Source organism: Bos javanicus, chromosome 11 (genome assembly GCF_032452875.1).
Source record: "Bos javanicus breed banteng chromosome 11, ARS-OSU_banteng_1.0, whole genome shotgun sequence".
Taxonomy (NCBI): Eukaryota; Metazoa; Chordata; class Mammalia; order Artiodactyla; family Bovidae; genus Bos; species Bos javanicus.
In genome coordinates this window covers 10,379,875-10,404,801 of record NC_083878.1, presented here as the reverse complement: position 1 = coordinate 10,404,801, position 24,927 = coordinate 10,379,875, and the positions used below count along the sequence as shown (strand labels likewise).

Below are 24,927 nucleotides of genomic sequence, written 5' to 3'. Positions count from 1 at the left end.
CATGGACCTGAAGACCTCACAGGGCTCCCTTCTGATGCCCCCGCTTGGCTTCATAAGGAAGCTCTGCCAGAGCCAGTCTCTCCCCAACTCTCTTCCCCAAAGAACTCATCCCAGAAGGCGAGGATGCCATTCCCAGGGGCTCTGAGAGGCCAAATCATACCTGGGACAGTTGAGTGACTCTCATGGACCTGACAATAAAGGGAGGTAACAGGCACATCAGGGCCGGCCCCAAAGTCAGAGACTGTCACCACCGTCCTAACCCTAATAAACCTCAGGACCAGGTGGACACAACAGTGGCTACAGAGCCCATCTGAGCCAGAGAGCAAGAAAGTGAGTGACAATCAAGCAGCTCTAAAGAAAGGCGTCATTGAAAGGCCATTCCAACCCACCAACCCATTTGAAATCCCCAGCACAGTGTGCCCCTCAGGAACCTCTGGCCTGAGGTTCAGCTAGAGTCAAAGGTCAGGCCTCACCAGTACCCACAAAGGGCCCAACTCTGGGAAGGGACGCCTATGCGGTCTACCCCCATCAGGGCTGCGAGTGGCCCCGGCCGGGTCCAGCTTTGTCTCCCAGCCCCCACAGCACTGTCCACAGGCACCCAGGCCTTCTCCAGCAGCCCTCCCATGGCCATCCCAGATCAGGGCCACTTACCCGGCTGTACACGTGCCTCTTGCTCTGGGCCATGTTGCTCCCTCGGCCTCCACCCCCTCCCCCAGCTGACCAAAGACAGAGAGAAAAGGCAGAAACCTAGGCAGGAGGGCTAGGGCTCCAGGCCCTCATGGACAAACACAGAAGCCGGCAGGCGTGGCCCTCCCCTGTCCATGGACCTCACTGGGTGGCCTACTGGGGTAGGGGAGGGAATGGAGAAAGGGGCTGAGGAGCAAGTCCCCTCTGCTGCTGGAGGATTCCTGAACCCAGAGACACCGAACCCCGCTTGCCAGCTGATGAGTCTCACTCTGCGCTAGTGCTGCTCTAGACTTGTCAGGAGCCGAGCTAGCCTCTGGGTCCTAGTGCCCCCCTGCTGCACCTGGGCCAGTCCAGACCGACAGAGGAGCGACGGGGGCCCACGCCACAGACTCTCAACACTCACCTGTAGAGGGCACTGTCCTATGCTGGGAGCACAGCCCTGATGACTCTCCTGGTCAGCACCCCCTCACCATCTCTGCCACCCGCCCACCCCGCGATGTTAGAGGGCAGCGGACCTGCCAGCATCAAGTGACACTTCCAAACAATCAGCCTCCCAGGGCTTCCTCCCAGCCAGAAGAAGGGTCTCTCACCCCCTTTCTGATGCTCTTCCTTCTCCCTCCCCTTTCTAAACTTGGGAGTCAGGTTCAAACCCACGTGATCAGGGTTTAAATTTCCATCTCACCCTGGGCCAGAGCAGCCAGGCCCCATGCCCAATACTTAGCAAAGGAAGAGCAGCAATAGAGACAACTCCACACACACACACACACACACACACAGAGCAAAGCAAGCCAAGTACTCCAGCTTCCCCCAAACTGGCAAAGGTTGCCATGCCCCTAAGTAGCCAACAAAACTGTCCTAGGGTCTGACCTATGGCTCCACCAGGTCAGTATGGACATAGATCCCCTGGGCTGAGGGCTACCTGTCTTGTCCACACTGGGCTTCACTGGCCGAACAGGGTCTTCCTCCATTCCACCCTTTCTAAGGAAAACCAGATAGCCTAATAGAATGACAGCCAACAACCAGATATAGGGCCCCCAAAACACCTCTCCACATCTCCAATGCTGGTCAGACCCCCTAGGAAACCATTTCTCTCCTCTCCTGCAACATATCCATGCTGCCCCTTCCTTTCCCTATTTACCATTACGCAGGGCCACACAGCTCCTTGCAAACTGGACTTCTGCATGTTCAGAGAACCTTACAGTCTACAGAGCACCTTAAAAAACCAGTCGTTAGTACTATGGTTAAGAGTACCAGTTCTAGACTCAGACTGCTTACATTCAATTCATGGCTTCACTATTTGATAGCTACAAAAACTTGGTCCAGCTGCTTAACATCTTTGAGCCTCAATCTGCTCATTTGTCAACTGTGAGCAAAGAACATCTCAGAGCTGCTGTGAGGACTAGCTGAGACAATCCATGTATAACATTTAGGACAGCGCCTGGTATTCAATGAGTACTCAACAAAAGTTAGCTAATAACAAAAGTTATCATCAAATCTGGACATCAAAATAACCCCACAGAGAGGCAGGCTAGGAACAACGCTGACAAGAAACTGGGGCTTGGAGAACTGAGTAACTTCTCTGAAGTTACACAGAAGACAAGGAGAGGAGCCAAAACTAGAGCCAAAGCCTGAATCAGAACCCTGTGCACTTTTACTCTCTGTTACCACACTTAGTTCTAGGCCTCCAAAAAAACATGTTCTTCCTCCGGACCACATTATCTTCCAAGATTCAAAAGAGCACACGTCTAAGGATATCACAGAGCTCTCCAGCAACACAAGTATATACAGTCATAGCATACTGAAAAGCAGAGACATTACTTTGCCAACAAAGGTCCATCGAGTCAAGGCTATGGTTTTTCCTGTGGTCATGTATGGATGTGAGAGTTGGACTGTGAAGAAAGCTGAGAGCCAAAGAATTGATGCTTTTGAACTGTGGTGTTGGAGAAGACTCTTGAGAGTCCCTTGGACTGCAAGGAGATCCAACCAGTCCATTCTAAAGGAGATCAGCCCTGGGATTTCTTTGGAAGGAATGATGCTAAAGCTGAAATTCCAGTACTTTGGCCACCTCATGCGAAGAGTTGACTCATTGGAAAAGACTGATGCTGGGAGGGATTGCGTGCAGGAGGAGAAGGGGACAACAGAGGATGAGATGGCTGGATGGCATCACTGACTCGATGGACGTGAGTCTGAGTGAACTCCAGGAGTTGGTGAGGGACAGGGAGGCCTGGCATGCTGCGATTCATGGGGTCGCAAAGAGTCAGACACGACTGAGCGACTGAACTGAACTGAATTTCTTGGATGCTGTTTCTTCTATAAAGTAAGACCATCACCTGGCATATGTACATTAATATTCAAATAAGATAAAGCATATAAAAGTACTCTATAAAAAGTGCAGAAGCTGTACAGGTCTTAAAATGTCTAGGCAATACATATTATAAGGAACTACAGAGAGGAGCAAGGTGAGCTAGAAAGAAAAGGGGTACTTGATTATGCCTTATATGAGGTTTTCTTGCGGGGGGGGGGGTGTGGAAAGGAAAGGCCTACAAACATAATTTGTGACTACAGTATGAATAGACAAAGAATAATTCTGCTTGAGTGGGGAAAATTAAAGATGCCTAGCTTGGCTGAAGTAAAGAATTCTAAATGAGTTCTCCTATCATACTGTAAGCCTGTTAAAGCAGACTCCACAACTTTTCCTCTTTATGATTCCATCAACTCTTGGCACAGGGTGTCAAACATTTTGAATGAACTAACACTGATGTTGAGATGTATTAGAAGGTAAATATGGATAGATTCAGGGAGTTTAACAACAGGTAGAGATAGATGAATTGGATCCAATAGCAACAGGAAGCCAGACTCTTCCTGAGCAGGAGACTGGCATAGTGAAAACTATTTTAGGAACATCAAACAGGTGGTGGACAAAGGGATGGAGTTGAGGCATAGCAACTTGATAAAGACAGGGATGACAGCAAGGACACTACCGGCAATAATGAGCAAGGCTTGGAGGGGGTCTGAACTAGGCTCAAAAGAGAAAAAGAAAGGGAAGAAGAAATGGACCAATTCAGAGACACCACCAAAAAAAAAAAAACAACAACCCTGAGAAGGACCTACGATAGATCAAACATGGGGAAAGCAGCAGCAGGCCTGTCTGGGCTCTGGAGATGGACAGATCTGGATACAGCTTTGGTTCTCCCATTTCCTCACCGGTATGACTCTAGCTAACATATTTTCAGAGCCCTCGTTACCTTATCTGAAAAAGGGGGGAAATAATACTTATCTCACAGGGATGCTGTGAACATTAACTAAGACAGAAGTAAAGCATTTAGCACAGCGCTTAGCACAGAACACGTGCTCAACAAATTGTAGACGCTGTTTTCGTCATCACTGAGAGGGCACATCAATGACAACTGCACACAGTAGGAACTCAGGTGTTGCACGAATAAGTGGGTGCAGAGATGAGTGCATGGCCAAGTAAAGGGATGAAGAAACCTGGGGTTTCTCAAGCAGGAGCAACGAGAATGATGATAACAGAGTTGGGAAGGGAAACCGAACATGTTAAGAGAGAGGAAATAAGTCACAAGGCCTTCTCAGGGGCAAATTTAACTGTGACCACTAACACATGAATTTCACGATCTCCTTCCAACACGAACCTGTGATGACGACAACACGGATTCCATTATTTCCATTTTACAAGTCTCAAAAGTCAAACAACTCATCTAAGTCTCATAGCCAGTGGGGCACATTTGACTAGCTGGAAATGGCAATCCACTCCAGTATTCTTGCCTGGGAAATCCCACGGACAGAGAAGCCTGGCAGCTACAGTTCATGGGGTCGCAGAGAGTCAGACACGACTGGAGCGGCTAAACAACAACAACAGGTAGGTGATCCTTCAACAGCATCTTTGAGACCCATCCCAAGTCACACAGAACACTTCTAAGTTAGGTGTTACCTCAACCAGAAAACAGATACTCCCTGGATTTCTAATCCATTTTTCTTCCCAATGACATTAAAAATTGCTAAAAAGTCTAGGAAAACGGGAAGAAACAAGGGACACAAATCTAAGTCTGATAAACAGGTTACCAGTGGACTTGGTGAACATTTCAGAAATGACAGGAAAAGAAGTAGATGATTGGGAATTAAGGAGGAACTGGTAAGGAGGAAAAGTCTCTTTGGCACCCAGTCTGCACCATTTCCACCTTGCTTTTTACTGGTATACCAGAATCCTTTGACCCCCTGACCTCTTCTTGTCTCACCTTACCAAACCTTGATCCTGGGCTAACCCAATCGTTTGCTTTCTCTGATTCCACCTGTGGAGGTCTGAAATTCAGGCAGTCTGACAGCAGGGTCCACACACTTGCATCAGGCACTGGGTATTTTGATTTGGTTGCAAAGAGATAAAATGAAACATAAAGGTAATCAGCAAGATACAGATTTTCTTAAAACTAGGGTGCAGTTGTACATCTCTAAGGGGAGGGATACGTGTGGATATAAGTCCCTCAGGAGTCAGGAAAGGAGATGGGAACAGAAGCTTGGGGACTGGAAGCTCGGAAGGCTGGATTCCTGATATACCCGGAAAGAAGATACACGGAGCCTTTTGTTCCTGCCTTGCAAATCTCACAGACAGGACCTAGACCCTAAACAGACTTTTTTTTTAACCTCTCCAAGCTCTTCATTTATTCCCAGAAATTTCTGTAGCCCACTCCCAAACTGAAAACAGGTCTACTCCCTCCCAGGATATTCCCCTCTAGGAATATCCAGTGACCGCCAGACCACTTCCAAAGGGCCCAGACCTCCAGCAAGGAAAGCTACACAATATGCCTCACTTATCCTCAAGAAAGGTGCTTTTGCAGCAAGGCAACAGGCACTTGAGTCCAGCCCTGTATTTGAGAACCACAACCCTCCCAGAGCTAGTGGGAGTCCTAGTTAACAGACTGCTGCTTCCTCCCCTCGATCAACCAACAAGTCCCTGGCACTAGGACCCTGAGGACGGGGAACTCTGAGCCTGCGCTGTAGAGAGAGAGATGCACCATTTCACAACTTCAGCAAAACCCAAAGCAGCCAGCAAAGCCACAGCCACCTCGGCTATGCTTGGCTCTGCCTTTTGGGCAGCTCACCAGCCACTCCCCAGAAGCAGAGCATTCTGTCCTTTCTCTGTTTAAACCCACGTCATCAACTGATCATAACGGAAATCAATCCCCTCAAGTCACCAAGCAAAGGCGTATCCATGGCAACCTCAAGAGGAAGGACACAGAAATGATGCTCCAGTGGCTGCAGCAGGAAAAGGTAAGTCCATTCTCTTCCATCCATGCCATCTCATCATTCTCCTCTTTCACTCAAGTCAGGTGTGCACCTTACCGACAAATTCTATCACACCAATGGGGAAACATCAAAATTGAGTGTTAATAATGCATGTTATTATGAAAGGTTATAGATCTGCCTAGTTCCATAACTGGCAGAAAAAAATTTTTTCTCTGGTTGAGACAAGATCTCTTTTCTTATTCACCATCTCAAGTGACACAGCGTCAGCCTGCAATACGTAACAAATCATTACAGTCACTTGTCCTTCTAGTCAGGCTGCTGGGAAGTCACATAAGGATTTCAGAATTCCATATGTAGTTGCAAAAAGATAGCAGCAACCCTGACCCCACCACCCTGCCCACCCATCCACTATCATACCCACAGACTGCCCTGGTAAAGCTCCCTCCTTATCAGCCCTAAACTCCAGCCCCTTATGACCAGAAACTGGGACTTGGGAGCAAATTTCTGCCTTTCTCTGATGCCTCAGAGAAGGAATGCCATTTCTGCAGAAACAAGAGATTCATCAAACATAAACACTACTGTTCCATGCCTCAATTTCTTCTTTTGTAAAACACAGGTAATAACAATACTTTTCTAACAGGGCTGAAAAGCACTTATAAGAGTGCCTGGGATGACACATTCAATAAATGCCAGCCATAATTATTACGAAGAAGAGGAAAGAGAGACCTCAGTGCAGGATTCAAGTTCAGAAGTATGCAATGTTCTTGGAGCGATCTTGAGTCTGCTCTCTTTCCCTTTCCTCTCTGGACAGTTGTTTAAGCCTTCCCTTGCCACTCTCAAGTCCATGTTCCTATCTGAGCCCACACCAGAGCCCCTCCCCCAACAGATAACCTTGCTGAGAAAGGAGACAGACCCTATTTGCAAATTTAGATGTGTCCATCATTGCCTCTTTCTTCCTACATTCTTTCCCTTTCTTCAGTCATTCCTCTTCAAAAGAAATGATGTCTTCTTTTCAGACAACCCTCCACCCTCCTCTGCGATCATCTTTTCCTTTGCGCCTTCAAATGTGACCTCTCATTGGATAGCCCACGCTCAAGACTTCTAGAAAAACCTGACGCTTGTCTCTGCTACTCCTCCACAAGCTGCCACCATCTTCCTTCCTTCCTTGCCAAACTACTCAGAGCACATCCTCCTTATCCTCACTTTCCATCCACTCTTCAATTGACTTGGCTCCTGTCCTTATGACTCCACTAAAGCTGCTCACACTAAAAAAAAAAATGAGTCCTGGTAACCACAATCTCTTAACTGCCCAATCTCCACGTACATTTTCCAAGCTCATCCTACTCGACCTCCCTGTAGCAACAGACACTGCTGATTTTCTTCCTGCAACTTTTTCCTCTGTAGCTCCCTGGACAACATTCTCTCTTACCTTGCCCACTAAGCCTTGTCATTTCCTCTGTCACCTTCAGCCTTCTGTAAGCATGACTGGGATCATCCATTCCAACAGCATCATCCACCACCCCAAGACACAAACTCTCTTCTGAACTCCAGACCCACATTTCCACCTATCTGTTAAGGGCCACAGACCCCCAAATTCAACATGACCCAAAACACATGGAATCTTCCCCCAGCAAATGTTCCTCTTCTATATTCTCCTTTTTACTGGTACCACCATCCATCCAGAATAGAAAACTGAGTCATCCTGGACAATTCCCTCTCTTGTTCTCAATTAATTAGTCCTTACATCAGGGAATCTCTGTCTCTACAATCTCTGATTCCTCCCCTTCTTCCCATTCACACTAATCCTTAATTCAGCCTGAAGCCAAGCCCAGGTTGTTACAAGATTCTCCTGATGTTCCTTATCCAGATCCTCCCCTTTCAGTCTATTTCCACAATTAGCTTCCCAAAATATAACCACATCACCTCCCTGCCTGAAAACCTCCAGAGACTTCCCTCCCACAAAACTGCAGGCCATTAAAAACCTGGCCTCATTATGAATCTAATCTCATCAATCACCCCTTCTTTGATCCCCAAATCCTCTTAGAAACTTGGATCCACCTATCTTGAAATGAAGAAGTGAAGTGAAGTCATTCAGTCGTGTCCGACTCTTTGCGACCCCGTGGACTGTAGCCCACCAGGCTCTTCCATCCATGGGATTCTCCAGGCAAGAATACTGGAGTGGGTTGCCATTTCTTCCTCCAGGGGATCTTCCCGACCCAGGGATCGAACCCAGGTCTCCCACATTGCAGGCAGATGCTTTAATAACCTCTGAGCCACCAGGGAAGCTTCCTTACAATACTGTCTTCCTTATCCCATCATGAATTCCTCCAGGGCAAAGTTTTTATTCATCTCAATTATCCTAAGCACTGAACAGAGAAGATACTCAATGTTGAACAGAAGCCTGTACCAACATCAGGCTCTAGGGATATAAGTTGGCTCTGATAGGTTTCCCAGAGACACCATGGGGGAAATACAACATACACCCCAGCAAAGGTAGCTCTTTCTTCTCCAGTTAGGAGCCTAAGAAACTAAAACTGCGGGCACAGCTCCAGTTCCTATGGAATTCAGCAGTGGCAATAAATCTCAATTTCATATGCTTCTAAGGTAAAAGGACAAGAGAAAGAAAGACCTCTAGGCTCTAGAGGAAGTGTAGATCTGGGAAAATAGCTTCAGTAAGGTTTTAGGAATGACAAGGATCCAGTCTCTGTTGCCTTGAAACCCTCAGTGGATACGTCAGAGCTTAGGGAGGTCAGACTGGATAACCAATTTGTCAGCCAAGTACAACCAGTACGAGCTGGAACTTCGAAAGAAAAATTATATAAAACCACATCCAGAGACTTCAGGATGGCAAGGACCCTAAGATAGACTTGAATCAGTCAACTGCTCAGCACTTACCTTCTCAGGGGACACTGAATACCCAGTTCTCATTTCCCTTGGCATGGGACAGATAACCAAAGCCCCCACACACCACCTGGTATCTGTAGACAGGCCAAAGCTAGGAATCCTCTACAATGCCTTCTGACCTATAACTCCAAAGAGCTACTAACAATATCAGGTCTGTCAGAGTACAAGCTATGGCAGCTGTCAGTCATGTACTATGATTTTCCCACCCATTTTGACTCTTCCCTAACAACTTCTTTTCCTCTGCACTCTCGTTCAGTCAGGCCCAACTTATCAATTCTTTCTCAGTATTGTCTTTTGCATTCTTCCTTTCTCCTCTGTTACCACTGTCATCACTTTGGTCTGCCACGTAATAGCTTTGAAAATTAAGACAAATCGTTTACCCACTTTGGTGCCTCATCTATAAAACAGGGTCACAGCTGCTCTGCCTACCTCACAGGAAAGGCTGTCTGTGAAAAGTTCTGTAAAGTGTTACATAAATAGAAGGCATTACTATTATCATCATCCTAGGCCATCTTTACTGGTATGGGAAGCCTGTCTGGCTCCCTGCCTCTCTCTTTCCTCATTTCCAACCACATTATACACTACGGGAAAACCACTACACACTGTAAAATATTGCTTTGCCCCAAATCTTTCAGTGACATAACATTTCCTACTTGAGTCAAACCATTCTGGATCTGACGTATCTCGGCACCACTATCAAATGCTTAGGATGCTTCCCCTGGTTTTGCAAGCCCCACTCGTCCTTCAAAGTCCTGCTACAACTCCACTACCCTCCACACAGGAGGACAAGATTTAAGAGACAGAAATCTGAAACAATGCCAGGGAAGAATAAAGGACAATTCAGTTTGGGGAAAACATGGTAGAAACACTGTCTTAAACATCTCACACTTTAAGAGGCTGTGCCACACAGCTTGTGGGATCTTAGTTCCCTGAGCAGGAATTGAATCTGACCCTTGGCAGTGAAAGAACTGTCCTAACCACTGGACTGCCAGGGAATTCCCAAGACTCATCTTTTAAAGAGGAATTATATTTTTTATGTCTCTGATTCTAAAAGATAAGCTAGGATCAACAAGATGGAAGTTATAGAGAGGTATTTTAGCAACATGAAAAACTTCCATATTGAGCTATTTCGTGATGAAATGGGATGCCTTACATTCAGTAAATTCCCCATTACTAGAAATGTTCAAGCCCAAACTGGCCACTGGGCAAGAATATTTTAGAAGGAATTCAACTATCACAAGATCTGAAAGAAACAGTTGCGCTCTTCCAGTCCAGTCTCCTATTTTACAGGCCTGGACAGGAGGAGAGATTATTCAAGGCAGCACAGCTTGTTCTGGAGGGCAAGGAATAGAACATGGTCTCTTTCAACCCAGAGACCCACACCCTTGTGCTCAAAGTGTATGTGGTCCACGGACCACCAGCATCACCTAAGAACTTGTTTAAAATGTAGAACCAACCAAAGCATGTACTTTAAAGACCCCTAGGTGTATGCACCATTCAAGTTCGAAAAGCACTGACCTAAACTCCCCCTTCCAAATCTTGAGTTTCCAATTCTGAAACTCCATTTTCCAAATTGTCTTATATGCTAAAGAGGTAATACCCAAGAAAAACAGTATTTTCCACTCAAATTTGGGAAATTCCATACTATACTTCCAGTGGGAAATTCTTGGTAAAAATACTATTAGCATATTGAAAGCTGAAGTTTCTAAATATGCACGTGCTGCATGCTAAGTTCCTTTAGTTAAGTCAGACTCTTTTGTGACCCCACGGACTACAGACTGCCAGACTCCTCTGTCCATCCGATTCTCCAGGCAAGAATACTGGAGTGGGTTGCCACGCCCTCCTCCACAGGATCTTCCCCACCCAAGGATAGAACCTGTCTCCACCGTTGGCTCGGGAGTTCTTTACCACTAGCGCCACCTGGGAAGAGAAAACTTGAACCATGAAGTTTCTAAACATATTTGAGCACAAAAAGCCTTTTGGGAACATTTGTCATTTACTACTATCGTTAACATCCCCGTGCCTTGGGCCTCGGCCGTAGTCTAGGTAAAGGACGTCAACCTTCACCTCATTGTTCCCTGACCCTCAGTGCCTTAAGCATACTGGATTGGCAAGGGGTCAGGATGAGCTTGCTGGTCTCCACACTGTAACAAAAGAGGGTACATTTCTAAATCACCGCCTCTTGAAAAACAGCGGAGCTCCTCATCTGTGTGATTTAGTTTGGGGATGCGCATCATGACTGCTCAAGAGTCACCCTGCCAGTGAAGGCGGACCCCAGGAATGGCAGACAGACACACCAAAAGCATATCGGCCTCCAGCTTTAGTCCTCTTTTTTCTTTTTTCTGTTTGACACAACTTTTCAGCCATGTGCCCCACTGGAAACCTGTAGCCTGGAATAGGTTCAGGAGTGCCTTGCACGTTCCCAGGAAAGGAGGGGAACCCCTGCAGTTCCGGAAGAACTGGGAGACGCAATCACTCTGACCCCGCCAGCCTAAGAGCTCAGACGGGTCAGACCAGGCCAGACCCAGGCGGGTGCCCACCCCCACCGCGGCCCACCCCTGCCGACCCCTGCCCGGCACACCGGGCTCCCGGCCGCGCCCCAGGCGAGCGCCGAGCCCCCAGAACACAGCCAAGAGCCTTGCGAACACGGCGGAGGAGGAGGCAGTTGCCATGGTCGCCGCCTCCGTACCTGCACTGTCAGGGGCTCCGCGCCCGGCTCCGGGCCCCACTGGCGACCGACGCCCAAGCCTTAGCGGGGTCCCACCCCGCCCGCACGGGCTGCCCGCCGTGCCGCCAGACCCCTGTAGGCCCACTCCAGGACCTCTAGTGTCTGAGGCCCAGAGGTGTTCTGGGTCGGGGGGAACACGCTACTCTTCCCCGAAGACCAGCCCGGGTTAAACCCTGCGAGCTGAGCGCAGCCGGGGAGACTTCGATCAGGCACAAAGCCGGACACCTGGAGCGAAATTTGCGCGTGCGTACTGTACGGGAAGCCGATTAGGACCACGGGGGAGAGGCGCGCGGTGGCCAGCGCCCTCTGCCGGCAGAGGGTAGACAACATAGAGAAGGCCTGGACGACTCTTGCTTTGGTCAAAGTTCCCCCAGAAACTCGCTACGCTTTTCCGTGCTAGGCTATTAATTAAAACAGTAGTGGTAAATATAAAATAATGAAAATGTACATAATGAACTCCGGTAGTTTTTAATTTAAAAAACACTTGGGCCGGGGTTGCCGCAGCTGCCGGGCACTTCAGCTTCGCGAAGGCTTGCAGGCATCTGGCGCGCTCGCGCCCAGCGGTCACGGCTCCCCAGACTAGTCCGCTCCGACAAGGTGGCGCAGAAGAAAGAGCCCAAGAGGACATCTGCGAGATTGTCATCTAAATCGGCTCCTGCAAAAGTGGGAACGAAGCTGAAGAAGGCGGCAGGAAAGGATAAATCGTCAGACAAAAAAGTCAAACAAAGGGAACAACGGGGAAACAGGCCGAAGTGGCTAACCAAGAGACTAAAAGGAGAGCCCAGCCTTTGATGAAGCAGAAGAAGCCAAGTCTGATTAATATCACACCCTATCCTATCAGTGGTCCGTCTCCCTTCTTGTACAATCCAGACGATTATTTTTATCAACTATTTTGTAAACTCAAGTTTTTTGACAGCTCTAAAAACATTTTTTTAAAAAGAAAGAATCCTCTCTCATTCCACTTTTTAAGTGTAAGTGCTTTTTTTTTTTTTTTTTTAAGAGGTGAAATCATTTGCTGGTTATTTTTTGGTTCAACCAGAAAATAGTGGGATATTGAATATGGGGGGGTTTGATTGTCAGGGGGGTCAATAACATTCCATAAATTGAGGTGAGCTTTTATACTCTATAATATAAAGCAGACTAAAATGGCAGTTCGGAGTCAGTTGTGCATTCAATGTCTTGGATACTATTACTTCTCTTCCTGTTTTTGGTACAATTGTATCCTACAACAAACCACTGCTTGATCTTGGCTCTCCTGGTCAGAATTTTGTGCCCTGTAGCATCTTTAGCAGTGGTGGTCCAGTTCTCCTAGTAACATTGTTAATGTGCTGTGAACGATTGAAATTTTGAGTATGTAGTATGACATTAAATTGTGACTGGTGGAACTTCCTATATTGTACTGGATATCCTGTTAAGGAAAATTTGCCTCCAAATGTAAGCTGAAAAGTTCTAGGAAAACTGTTCAGAAAAGAATCAAAACTACATAATTTTTTTAGATTTTTGGTACAAATGTTAAGAATTATATACAAATTGAAATTTCTGTGTACTGATACTCAAAACAACCAATAAAATCTCAGTTATAAAAAAAGAAAACGTTGGAAAGTACAAATTCCCTGACCTAATGAACCCACTTCTAATTATGCCAAAGAAATAAAAAAAAAATAGAACAAGTGTTCAGACATAGTTGTACAAGGATGTTGGAAGAGTCAGGATCTGATAGAGAATGAGTTCAAATTCTGTTTACCCATTGTCTCAGTCCTTGAGTTGTTTACTTAACCTCTCCCAACCTCTATTTCGTCTTTCGTAAAATGAGAATGTCAAGAATAGAAAGAGCCTGAAGTGTAACTTATTGCAATATTATGTTTGTCTCAGTTAATCTCAGATTGAAAAACAGCCTGAAAAATCCACACAACTGTTGGTGGGGTGGAAGTGGGGGTGGTAAATGGTAGAAAGGATGAATCTCTCCACTACTGCCCCTCTTTTTCCCATTTCATCGGCTAAGTATTTCTGGAGAGGACTCTTGAGAGTCTCTTGGACAGTATGGAGATCAAACCAGTCAATTCAAAAGAAAATCAACCCTGAATATTCATTGGAAGGACTGATGCTAAAGCTGAAGCTCCAATACTTTGGCCACCTGATTCGAAGAGCTGAGTCATTGGAAAAGTCCCTGATGCTGGAAAAGATTGAAGGCAGGAGGAGAAGGGGGTGGTAGAGGATGAGATGGTTGGATGGCATCATCAACTCAGTGGACATGAGTTTCAGCAAACTCCAGGAGATGGTGAAGGACAGGAAGCCTGGTGTGCTGCTGTCCATGGAGTCACAAGGAGTCAGACACGAATGAGCAGCAAGTATTTCTTGTTATTATTCTAGATAGATAATGTACTAGTGTGATTCAAAAATCAGAACAATATTAAAAGTGTGCATTGAGAAACCTCACTGCAACCCCTCTCCCTATCCACTCCTTCCTCCTTGCACACTGTAGTTAACCCTTGGTGTCAGTTTCTCACTCAGCAAATTGCTCAGCAAGTTGCTCGGTTTCTTACTCCTCCCACTTCTTATCCACAAAATAGCATACTATATACACTTGTACCTTACTTCTTCACTTAACAATATATCCTGGAAACCTTTCTAAATCAGTAAATAGAGATCTTCCTCATTCATTTTTTGAGATGCATAGTACTCTGTTGCATGGAAACATAATTTGTTAACCATCCTCTTCTAGTGGGATACCAGTTTTTGCTATTGCAAATGATGCTACAATGAATCACCTTGTACATATGACATTCCATATGTGAGCAGGTTTATCTGTAGGATACATCTGTGCCAAATACTAAGTGTATCTATAATTTTAGTAGAAATGGTCTTTATACCCTGCAGGTAAAGAGAAATGGTATAAAATATAAATTTAAAGGCTTTTAAAGGCTCAGTGTACATGTATTTTTTACTGTGGTAAAACATACATGAAATTTACCATTTTAACTATTTTTAAGTGTACAGTTCAGTGGCACTAAGTACATTTACCTTATTTTGCAACTATCTCCAGTATCCATCTCTAGAATTTTCTCATCTTTCCATATGGAAACTGTATCCATTAGACACTAATTCCCCTTTCTCCCCTCACCCTAGTCTCTGGTAACAAGCATTCTACTTTCTATCTCTATAAATTTGACTTTTCTAAGTACTCCATATAAATAGAATCATACAATATTTTTCCTTTTGTGTCTGGCTTATGTCTTCAAAATTTGTTCATGTTGTAGTATGTGTCATCATTTCTTTCCCTTTTAAGCTGAAAAACATTCATTACATACGTGTGTGTGTGTGTGTGTGTGTATATATATATATACACATATATATACACACACCACATTTTGTTTATCCATTCACCTGTAATGGATTTGATGGATTAGGGAGCTGTTTCTAGCTTTTGGCTATTGTAAATAAGCACCTTTAAAAAAAAAAAAAAAGTACATACTTCATTGAAGAAGGAAATGGCAACCCACTCCAGTATTCTTGCCTGGAGAATCCCAGGGACGGGGGAGCCTGGTGGGCTTCCGCCTATGGGGTCGCACAGAGTCAGACACAACTGAAGTGACTTAGCAGCAGCAGCACATACCTCATTTATCCCATCCCCAAGATCCTTACCCAAAGTAACTTGATGCCATGTTTTGTTTTTGGTTGCAGAGTCAGCCTCTGAAATTGCAAGCATTTTAGATGTAAAGAGCAACTTTGTATACACACTGTTCTAAACCTTGTTTTTTTTTTTTAATTGAAGTATAGTTGATTTACAATGTTATATTTCTGGTGTATGGCAAAGTGATTCAGATATATGTATATATACATATATAGATATCCTTTTTCAAATTCTTTTCTATTGTAGGTTAATATAAGATATTAAATATAGTTCCCTGTGCTGAACCTTGTTTTTATCTCCATGAGACACTACATTTTGGAGGTTTTCCGTATTAATACATCTTGATCTGCTTTGAATTTGTTTTAAAATATATTTTTTTAATTTGAACTGGAGCCATCTCTCTGAGTGCTTTAACAACCTTTAACAGATATGCTGAGTTTTCATGTGAAGATGCCAAGCCTTGGTTAGAAGCGGGGTAGTGATACAAGAAAGACCCAAATCCTTTTCAACATAATGAAAAGGGGTCTGAAGACACAACGTACAAACAGGAGACATATTGTTTCTTTTATATTGAATTAGACTGAGTCGTCTTCAAAGAAAATTAATACTGTCTCTGTCTTACATGTTTTTTTACAGGTGCCAACCTGAGGCCTTGTCTGGTAGGGACCGTGAACAAGACTCCAAAGACCCTAAAACTCCAATTTGTATGACTAGAGCCCATCCTTCCAATCCCTGATACTGAACAGAGAAGAACATCTGCGTTCATTTGGGTAGACTTCTAGGCACTTCAGAAAATGGGGAGGAACCAAGAGGGAAAAAAACTCCCCTTGAAAAAAGTTCAAAGGACTCATTTGAAAAGACCTGACACTGGGAAAGATTGAAGGCAGGAGGAGAAGGAGACGACAGAGGATCAGATGGTTGGATGGCATCACCAACTCAATGGACATGAGTTTGAGTAAACTCTGGAAGTTGGTGCTGGACAGGGAGGCCTGGCGTGCTGTGGTCCATGGGGTCGCAAAGAGTCGGATATGACTGAGCGACTGAACTGAACTAAAAAAAGGAATGCTGTTTCCAGGAGGGAGGAAGTGGTTTTTCAGGCTGAGACATGGAGAAGGGATTAGATAAAGGCAGAGAGCAAATCAAAGGTGGCAAAGTCAGGTATGGCGGAGGACACATGCAGAGAAGAGAAGCATCTACATTAGTTATACTGCGGCTGCTGCTGCTAAGTCGTGTCAGTCGTGTCCAACGCTGTGTGACCCCATCAGGCTCCCCCGTCCCTGGGATTCTCCAGGCAAGAACACTGGAGTGGGTTGCCATGTCCTTCTCCAATGCATGAACATGAAAAGTGAAAGTGAAGTCGCTCAGTTGTGTCCGACTCTTTGCGACCCCATGGACTGCAGCCCACCAGGCTCCTCCGTCCATGGGATTTTCCAGGCAAGAGTACTGGAGTGGTGGAGCTGTCCAAAAGAAATAAAATGTAAATTTTAAAATTGTCTTTAATTGATAAATATTCTAATAACTTTTAAAATTTTCTGGCCGCTCTGGGTCTCCGTTGCTGTGCATGTGGGCTTTTTCTCTAGTTGCAGTGAGTGGGAGCTACTCTCTAGTTGCAACGAGCAGTCTTCTCATTGTGGTGGCTTCTCTCATTGTAGAGTATAGTCTCAAGGGTGCATAGGCTTCAGTAGTTGTAGAACATGGGCTCAGCAGTTGGCAGCTCCCAGGCTCTAGAGCACAGGCTCAATAGCTGTGGCACATGGGCTGAGTTGTTCCGCAGCATGTGGGATCTTCACAGATCAGGGATCCAACCGGTGTCTCCTGCATTGGCACGCAGATTTTTTACCACTGAGCTACCAGGGAAGCCCCACTAATAACTTTTTAACAATTTGGGGAGTGGGGGACTTCCCTGGTGATCCAGTGGTTAAGACTCCATGCTTCCACTACAGGAGATACAGCAATCAGAAAAGAAAAAGAAATAAAAGGAATTCAGATTAGAAAGAAAGAAGTGAATGACATGATACTATACATAGAAAATCCTAAGGCAGCCACCAGAAAACTACTAGAACTCATCCATGAATTTGGTTAAGTTGCAGGATACAAAATTAATATGCAGAAATCTGTTGCATTTCTATACACTAACAATGAAATATCAAAAAGAAATATTAAGGAAACAATCTCATTTACCATTGCATCAAAAAGAATAAAATACTTAAGTATAAACCTACCTAAGGAGGCAAAAGACTTCTACTCAAAATAGTGTAAGATGCTGATGAAAGAAATTGAAGAGGATACAAACAGATGAATTGAAGATACAAATCATGTTCTTGGACTGGAAGAAGCAGTACTGTTAAAATGACCATACTACCGAAGTCAATCTATAGATTCAATGCAATCACTATCAAATTACCAATGGCATTTTTCACAAAACCAGAACAAAAAAAAATTTTTTTAATTTATATGGAAACACAAAAGACCCTGAATAGCCAAAACAATCTTGAGAAAGAATGGAACTGGAGGAATCACACACCCTGACCTCAGACTATACTGCAAAATGACAGTAATCAAAACAGTGTGGTACCGGCACAAAAACAGAAATATAAATCAATGGAGCAGGCCCAGAAATGAGCCCACACACTTACTGTCAATTAATTTACAACAAAGGAGGCAAGAATATACGATGGAGAAAAGACAGTCTCTTCAATAAGTGGTGCTGGGGAACCTGGACCACTACATGTAAAAGCATGAAATGAGAACATTCTCTAATAACACATATAAAATAAACTCAAAATGGATTAAAGACATAAATGTAGGGAGTTCCTTGGTAGCCTAGTGATTAGGATTTTGGGCTTTCTCGGAACTGAGATCCTGCAAGAGGTGTGACCAAATAGAAAGACCTAGATGCAAGACTGAATACTATAAAACTCCTAGAGGGAAACACAAGCAGAACACTCTCTGGCATAAATTGCAACAGATTTTTTTGGGATACATCTCCTAGTAATGGGTAATGAAAACAAAAGCAAAAGTAAACAAGTTATACCTAATTAAAAGCTTTTGCACAGCAAAGGAAAACATAAATAAAACAAAAAGACAACCTACAGAATGGGAGACAATATTTGTAACCAACAAGGAATTAATTTCCAAAATATATAAATAGCTTACATAGCTCAATATCAAAAAACAACCCAATTAAAAAATGGGCAGAAGACCTAAATAGACATTTCTCCAAAGAAGATATAACCAACAGGCACATTAAAAGATGCTTGACATCACTAATTATTCAGTTCAGTTCAGTCGCTCAGTCGTGTCTGACTCTTTGCGACCCCATGAATCACAGCACTTCAGGCCTCCCTGTCCATCACCAACTCCTGGAGTTCACTGAGACTCACATCCATCAAGTCAGTGATGCCATCCAGCCATCTCATCCTCTGTCGTCCCCTTCTCCTCCTGCCCCCAATCCCTCCCAGCATCAGAGTCTTTTCCGATAAGTCAACTCTTCGCATGAGGTGGCCAAAGTACTGGAGTTTCAGCTTTAGCATCATTCCTTCCAAAAAATCCCAGGGCTGATCTCCTTCAGAATGGACTGGTTGGATCTCCTTGCAGTCCAAGGGACTCTCAAGAGTCCTCTCCAACACCACAGTTCAAAAGCATCAATTCTTTGGCGCTCAGCCTTCTTCACAGTCCAACTCTCACATCCATACATGACCACAGGAAAAACCATAGCCTTGACTCGACGGACCTTTGTTGGCAAAGTAATGTCTCTGCTTTTGAATATGCTATCTAGGTTGGTCATAAGTTTCCTTCCAAGGAGTAAGCGTCTTTTAATTTCATGGCTGCAGTCACCATCTGCAGTGATTTTGGAGCCCAAAAATTTATTAGAGAGAACCACTAATTATTAGAGAAATGAAAATCAAGACTGCAGTGAGGTATCACCTCACACTAGTCAGAATGTCCATCATCAAAAAGTCTGCAAATAATAAATGCTGGGGAGAATTTCCTGGTGGTCTAGTGGTTAGGCCTTGTACTTACACTGCAGGGGGCAGTTTCAATCCCTGGTCAAAGAACTAAGATCCTAAGAGCCAGGCAGTGTGCTAAATTTTTTTTTTAATATATGCTAGGGAAGGTATGGAGAAAAGACAACTCCCCTATACTGTTGGTGGGAATGTAAATTGGTACAACCAACTTATGGAACTATGGAAATTATGGAAAACAATATGGAAATTGTTTAAAAAACTGAAAATACATTTACCATATGATCCAGCAATCTCACTCCTGGACATATATCTGGAAAAAAATGAAAACTCTAATTCAAAAAGATATATGCACCCCAGTGTTCATTGCAGCACTATTTATAATAGGCAAGATAGGGAAGCAACCTAAATGTCTATCAACAATTAATGGATAAAGAATACATATATATACACCATGGAATATTAATCAGCTATAAAAAGGATGAAATACTACCATTTGCAGCAACATGAATGGCCCTAGAGATTATCATACTAAGTGAAGTAGGTCAGAAAGAGAAAAATAAATATCATATGATATCACTTATATGTAGAATTTTTTTAAAAAGATGATATAAATGAACCTATTTACAAAACAAAAGCAAACTTCAAAAACAATTTATGGTTACCAAAAAGGAAAAGTTGAGGGGAAGTATAAATTAAGAGTTTGGGATTAATATATGCATATTACTATATATAAAATAGATAATCAACAAAGATCTACTGCACAGGGAAGTGTGCTCAATATTCTGTAATAAACTTTATAGGAAAAGAATCTGAAAAAGAATGGATATATGTATATATATAGCTGTATTATTTTGCTGAAACTAACATTGTAAATCAACTTTGTTCCAATGTAAAATTTAAAATTTTAATTAAATAAATAACAAGGACCTACTGTACATCATAGGAAACTATATTCACTATCTGTAATAACCTATAATTTAAAAGAATTTTAAAAATAATATTAAAATATATGTAACTGAATCACTTTGCAGTACACCTAAATTTTTTAAATCAACTATACTTCTCTTGAAGTTTAAAACAATGAAGGCAAAATAAAGAAATCTTCAAACAAATAAAATTGAAGAAGTTTGTTATCACTAGATCCTGTATTAGTGGTCTATTGCTGCATAATGAATTATTACAAACTCAGTGGCTTAAAAGAAAACACTTTTTATCTCACATAGTTCTTCAGGCACTCTGTCTATCAGATCTAATCCCTTGAATCTATTTGTCACCTCCACTGCATAATCATGTGTGATCACTGACCTAGAGCCAGACATCCTGGAATGTGAAGTCAAGTGGGCCTTAGAAAGCATCACTACGAACAAAGCTAGTGGAGGTGATGGAATTCCAGTGGAGCTCTTGCAAATCCTGAAAGATGATGCTGTGAAAGTGCTATACTCAATATGCCAGCAAATTTGGAAAACTCAGCAGTGGCCACAGGACTGGAAAAGGTCAGTTTTCATTCCAATCCCAAAGAAAGGCAATGCCAAAGAATGCTCAAACTACCGCACAATTGCACTCATCTCACACGCTAGTAAAGTAATGTTCAAAATTCTCCAAGCCAGGCTTCAGCAATATGTGAACCGTGAACTTCCAGATGTTCAAGCTGGTTTTAGAAAAGGCAGAGGAACCAGAGATCAAATTGCCAACATTCACTGGATCATGGAAAAAGCAAGAGAGTTCCAGAAAAACATCTATTTCTGCTTTATTGACTATGCCACAGCCTTTGACTGTGTGGATCACAATAAACTGTGGAAAATTCTGAAAGAGATGGGAATACCAGACCACCTGATCTGCCTCTTGAGAAATCTGTATGCAGGTCAGGAAGCAACAGTTAGAACTGGACATGGAACAACAGACTGGTTCCAAATAGGAAAAGGAGTACGTCAAGGCTGTATATTGTCACCCTGCTTATTTAACTTCTATGCAGAGTACATCATGAGAAATGCTGGACTGGAAGAAACACAAGCTGGAATCAAGATTGCCAGGAGAAATATCAATAACCTCAGATATGCAGGTGACACCACCCTTATGGCAGAAAGTGAAGAGGAACTCAAAAGCCTCTTGATGAAAGTGAAAGTGGAGAGTGAAAAAGTTGGCTTAAAGCTCAACATTCAGAAAACAAAGATCATGGCATCCGGTCCCATCACTTCATGGGAAATAGATGGGGAAACAGTGGAAACAGTGTCAGACTTTATTTCTTTGGGCTCCAAAATCACTGCAGATAGTGACTGCAGCCATGAAATTAAGAGACGCTTACTCTTGGAAGGAAAGTTATGACCAACCTAGATAGCATATTCAAAAGCAGAGACATTACTTTGCCAACAAAGGTCTGTCTAGTCAAGGCTATGGTTTTTCCTGTGGTCATGTATGGATGTGAGAGTTGGACTGTGAAGAAGGCTGAGCGCCAAAGAATTGATGCTTTTGAACTGTGGTGTTGGAGAGGACTCTTGAGAGTCCCTTGGACTGCAAGGAGATCCAACCAGTCCATTCTGAAGGAGATCAGCCCTGGGATTTCTTTGGAAGGAATGATTCTGAAGCTGAAACTCCAGTACTTTGGCCACCTCATGTGAAGAGTTGACTCATTGGAAAAGACTCTGATGCTGTGAGGGATTGGGGGCAGGAGGAGAAGGAGATGACAGAAGATGAGATGGCTGGATAGCATCACTGACTTGATGGACGTGAGTCTGAGTGAACTCCAGGAGTTGGTGATGGACAGGGAGGCCTGGCATGCTGCGATTCATGGGGTCGCAAAGAGTCGGACACGACTGAGCGACTGAACTGAACTGAACTGAACTGAACTTCATAATCATAAGAGATTTGATTTAGATCATACCTGAATGACCTAGTGGTTTTCCCTACTTTCTTCAATTTAAGCCTGCAGTTTGCAATAAGGAGCTGATGATCTGAGCCACAGTCAACTCCAGGTCTTGTTTTTGCTGCAAAGAGCTTCTCCATTTTCAGCTGCAAAGAATATAATCAATTTAATTTTGGTATTGACCCTCTGGTGATGTCCCTGTGTAGCATCATCTCTCATGTTGTTGGAAGAGGGTGTTTGCTATAACCACTGTGTTCTCTTTGTAGAACTCTGTTAGCATTTGCTCTCCTTCATTTTGTACCTCAAGGCAAACTTGCCTGTTTTCCAGGTATCTTTTGACTTCCTACTTTTGCATTCCATTCCCCTATGATGAAAAGGACATCTTTTTATGGTGTTAGCTCTAGAAGGTCTTCTAGGTCTTCACAGAACTATTCGATTTCAGCTTCTTTGGCATTAGTGGTTGGGGCACAGACTGGATTACTGTGATGTTGAAAGGCTTGCCTTGGAAATGAATTGAGATCATTCTGTCCTTTTTGAGATTGCACAAGTACTGCATTTTGGACTCTTTTGTTGACTATGAGGGCTACTCCATTTCTTCTAAAGGTTTCTTGCCCACAGTAGTAGATATAATGGTCATCTGAATTAAATTCACCCCTTTCTGTCCATTTTAGTTCACTGATTCCTAAAATGAATGTTCAAACTACCATATAATTGCACTCATTTCTCATGCTAGCAAGATAATGCTCAAAATCCTTCAAGCTAGGCTTCAATAGCATGTAAACCAAGAACCTCCAGATCTACAAGCTGGATTTAGAAAAGGCAGAGGAACCAGAAATCAAATTGCCAGCATCTGCTGGACCATAGAAAAAGCAAGGGAAATCCAAAAATACATCTACTTCTGCTTCATTAACTAGGCTAAAGCTTTTGACTGTGTGGATCACAACAAACTAGAAAATTCTTAAAGAGATGGGAATACCAGACCACCTTACCTGTCTCCTGAGAAGACTGTATGCATGTCAAGAAGCAAGAGTTAGAAACAGATATGGAACAATGGACTGGCTCAAAATTGGGAAAGGAAAGTACATCATGGGAAATGCCGGGCTGAATGAATCACAATCTGGAATCAAGATTGCCAGGAGAAATAGCAACAACCTCAGATATGCATATGATACCACCCTAATCGCAGAAACCGAAGAGGAACTAAAAAGCCTCATTTTTTTTTAAGAGCCTCTTGATGAAGATGAAAAAGGAGAGCGGAAAAAGCTGGCTCAACACTCAACATTCAAAAAACAAAGATCATGGCCATCTGGCCCCATTCAGTTCAGTTCAGTTCAGTCACTCAGTCATGTCCGACTCTTTGCGACCCCATGAATCACAGCACTTCAGGCCTCCCTGTCCATCACAAACTCCCGGAGTTCACTCAAACTCATGTGCATCGAGTCAATGATGCCATCCAGCCATCTCATCCTCTGTCGTCCCCTTCTCCTCCTGCCCCCAAACCCTCCCAGCATCAGAGTCTTTTCCAATGAGTCGACTCTTTGCATGAGGTGGCCAAAGTACTGGAGTTTCAGCTTTAGCATCATTCCTTCCAAAGAAATCCCAGGGCTGATCTCCTGAGTTACACTCACCCATTCCAGTCCATTTCAGTTCACTGATTCCTAGAATGTTGACAATTCACTCTTGCCATCTCTTGTTTGACCACTTCCAATTTGCCTTGATTCATGGACCTGACATTCCAGGTTCCTATGCAATATTGCTCTTTATAGCATTGGACCTTGCTTCTATCACCAGTCACATCCACAGCTGGGTATTCTTTTTGCTTTGGTTCCACCCCTTCATTCTTTCTGGAGTTATTTCTCCACTGATCTCCAGTAGCATATTGGGCACCTAGTGACCTGGGGAGTTCCTCTTTCAATATCCTATCATTTTGCCTTTTCATACTGTTCATGGGGTTCTCAAGGCAAGAATGCTGAAGTGGTTTGCCATTCCCTTCTCCAGTGGACCACATTCTGTCAGACCTCTCCACCATGACCCGCCCATCTTGGGTTGCCCCACGGGCATGGCTTAGTTTCATGGAGTTAGACAAGGCTGTGGTCCTAGTGTGATTAGATTGACTAGTTTTCTGTGATTACGGTTTCAGTGTGTCTGCCCCTGATGCCCTCTTGCAACACCTTACTCCATGCCAAATAAATGGGGATAAATGGAAACATGGCAGATTTTATTCTCTTGGGCTCCAAAGTGACTGCAGCCATGAAATTAAAAGAAACTTGCTCCCTGGAAGGAAAGCTATGACAAACCTAGACAGCATATTAAAAGCAGAGACATCAGTTTGCCAACATATGTCCATATAGTCAAAGCTATGTTTTTCCAGTAGTCATGTAAGAAAGTGGGAGTTGGACCACAAAAAAGGCTAAGCACCAAAGAATTGATGCTTTTGAAATATGGTACTAGAGAAGACTCTTAAAAGTCCCTTGGGCAATAAAGAGGTCAAACCAGTCAATCCTAAAGGAAATCAACCCTGAAATTCATTGGAAGGACTGATGCTGAAGCTGAAGCTCCAATACTTTGGCTACCTGGTTCAAAAAGCTGACTCATTGGAAAAGACCCTGATGCCGGGAAAGATTGAGGGCAGGAGGAGAAGGGTGTGACGGCAGATGAGATGATTGGATGGCATCACCAACTCGATGGACATAACTTTGAGAAAACTCCAGGAGATAGTGAGGGACAGGGAAGCCTAGTGTGCTGCAGTCCATGGGGTCACAAAGAGTCAGACACAATTCAGGAACTGAACAACATTTTCTCACAGTTTCTAAGAGTCAGGAGTCTGGGTACAGGTTAGCTTGGTCCTCTGCTCAGGACCTCCCCAGGCTGAAATCAAGGTGCCATCCAG

At 43.8% G+C, this 24,927-nt stretch overlaps 1 protein-coding gene and 1 long non-coding RNA gene across 7 annotated transcripts in view; one reads left to right on the top strand and one right to left on the bottom strand.

Annotated features, from left to right (window-relative positions):
* DCTN1 (dynactin subunit 1) overlaps positions 1-11,794 on the bottom strand; it is a 30,006-nt gene extending 18,212 nt beyond the window's left edge. For 2 of the 6 annotated variants that reach the window (XM_061431872.1, XM_061431875.1), the window contains exon 1: positions 11,540-11,794. Coding sequence is in view for 3 of the 6 variants with exons in the window: in XM_061431870.1 (XP_061287854.1) it covers positions 652-684 (33 nt within the window). In the remaining 3 variants the exon portion in view is untranslated. Of the gene's footprint in view, positions 1-651; positions 951-4,940; positions 4,966-11,539 lie in introns of those variants that run through there. The other 4 variants (XM_061431871.1, XM_061431874.1, XM_061431873.1 and 1 more) reach the window with 3 other exon arrangements.
* LOC133256805 (uncharacterized) lies at positions 5,610-16,702 on the top strand. The gene is made up of 2 exons (XR_009739309.1): positions 5,610-5,970; positions 15,846-16,702. It is a non-coding gene; the product is annotated as an uncharacterized LOC133256805 (long non-coding RNA).
* Positions 16,703-24,927: the final 8,225 nt, after the last annotated feature.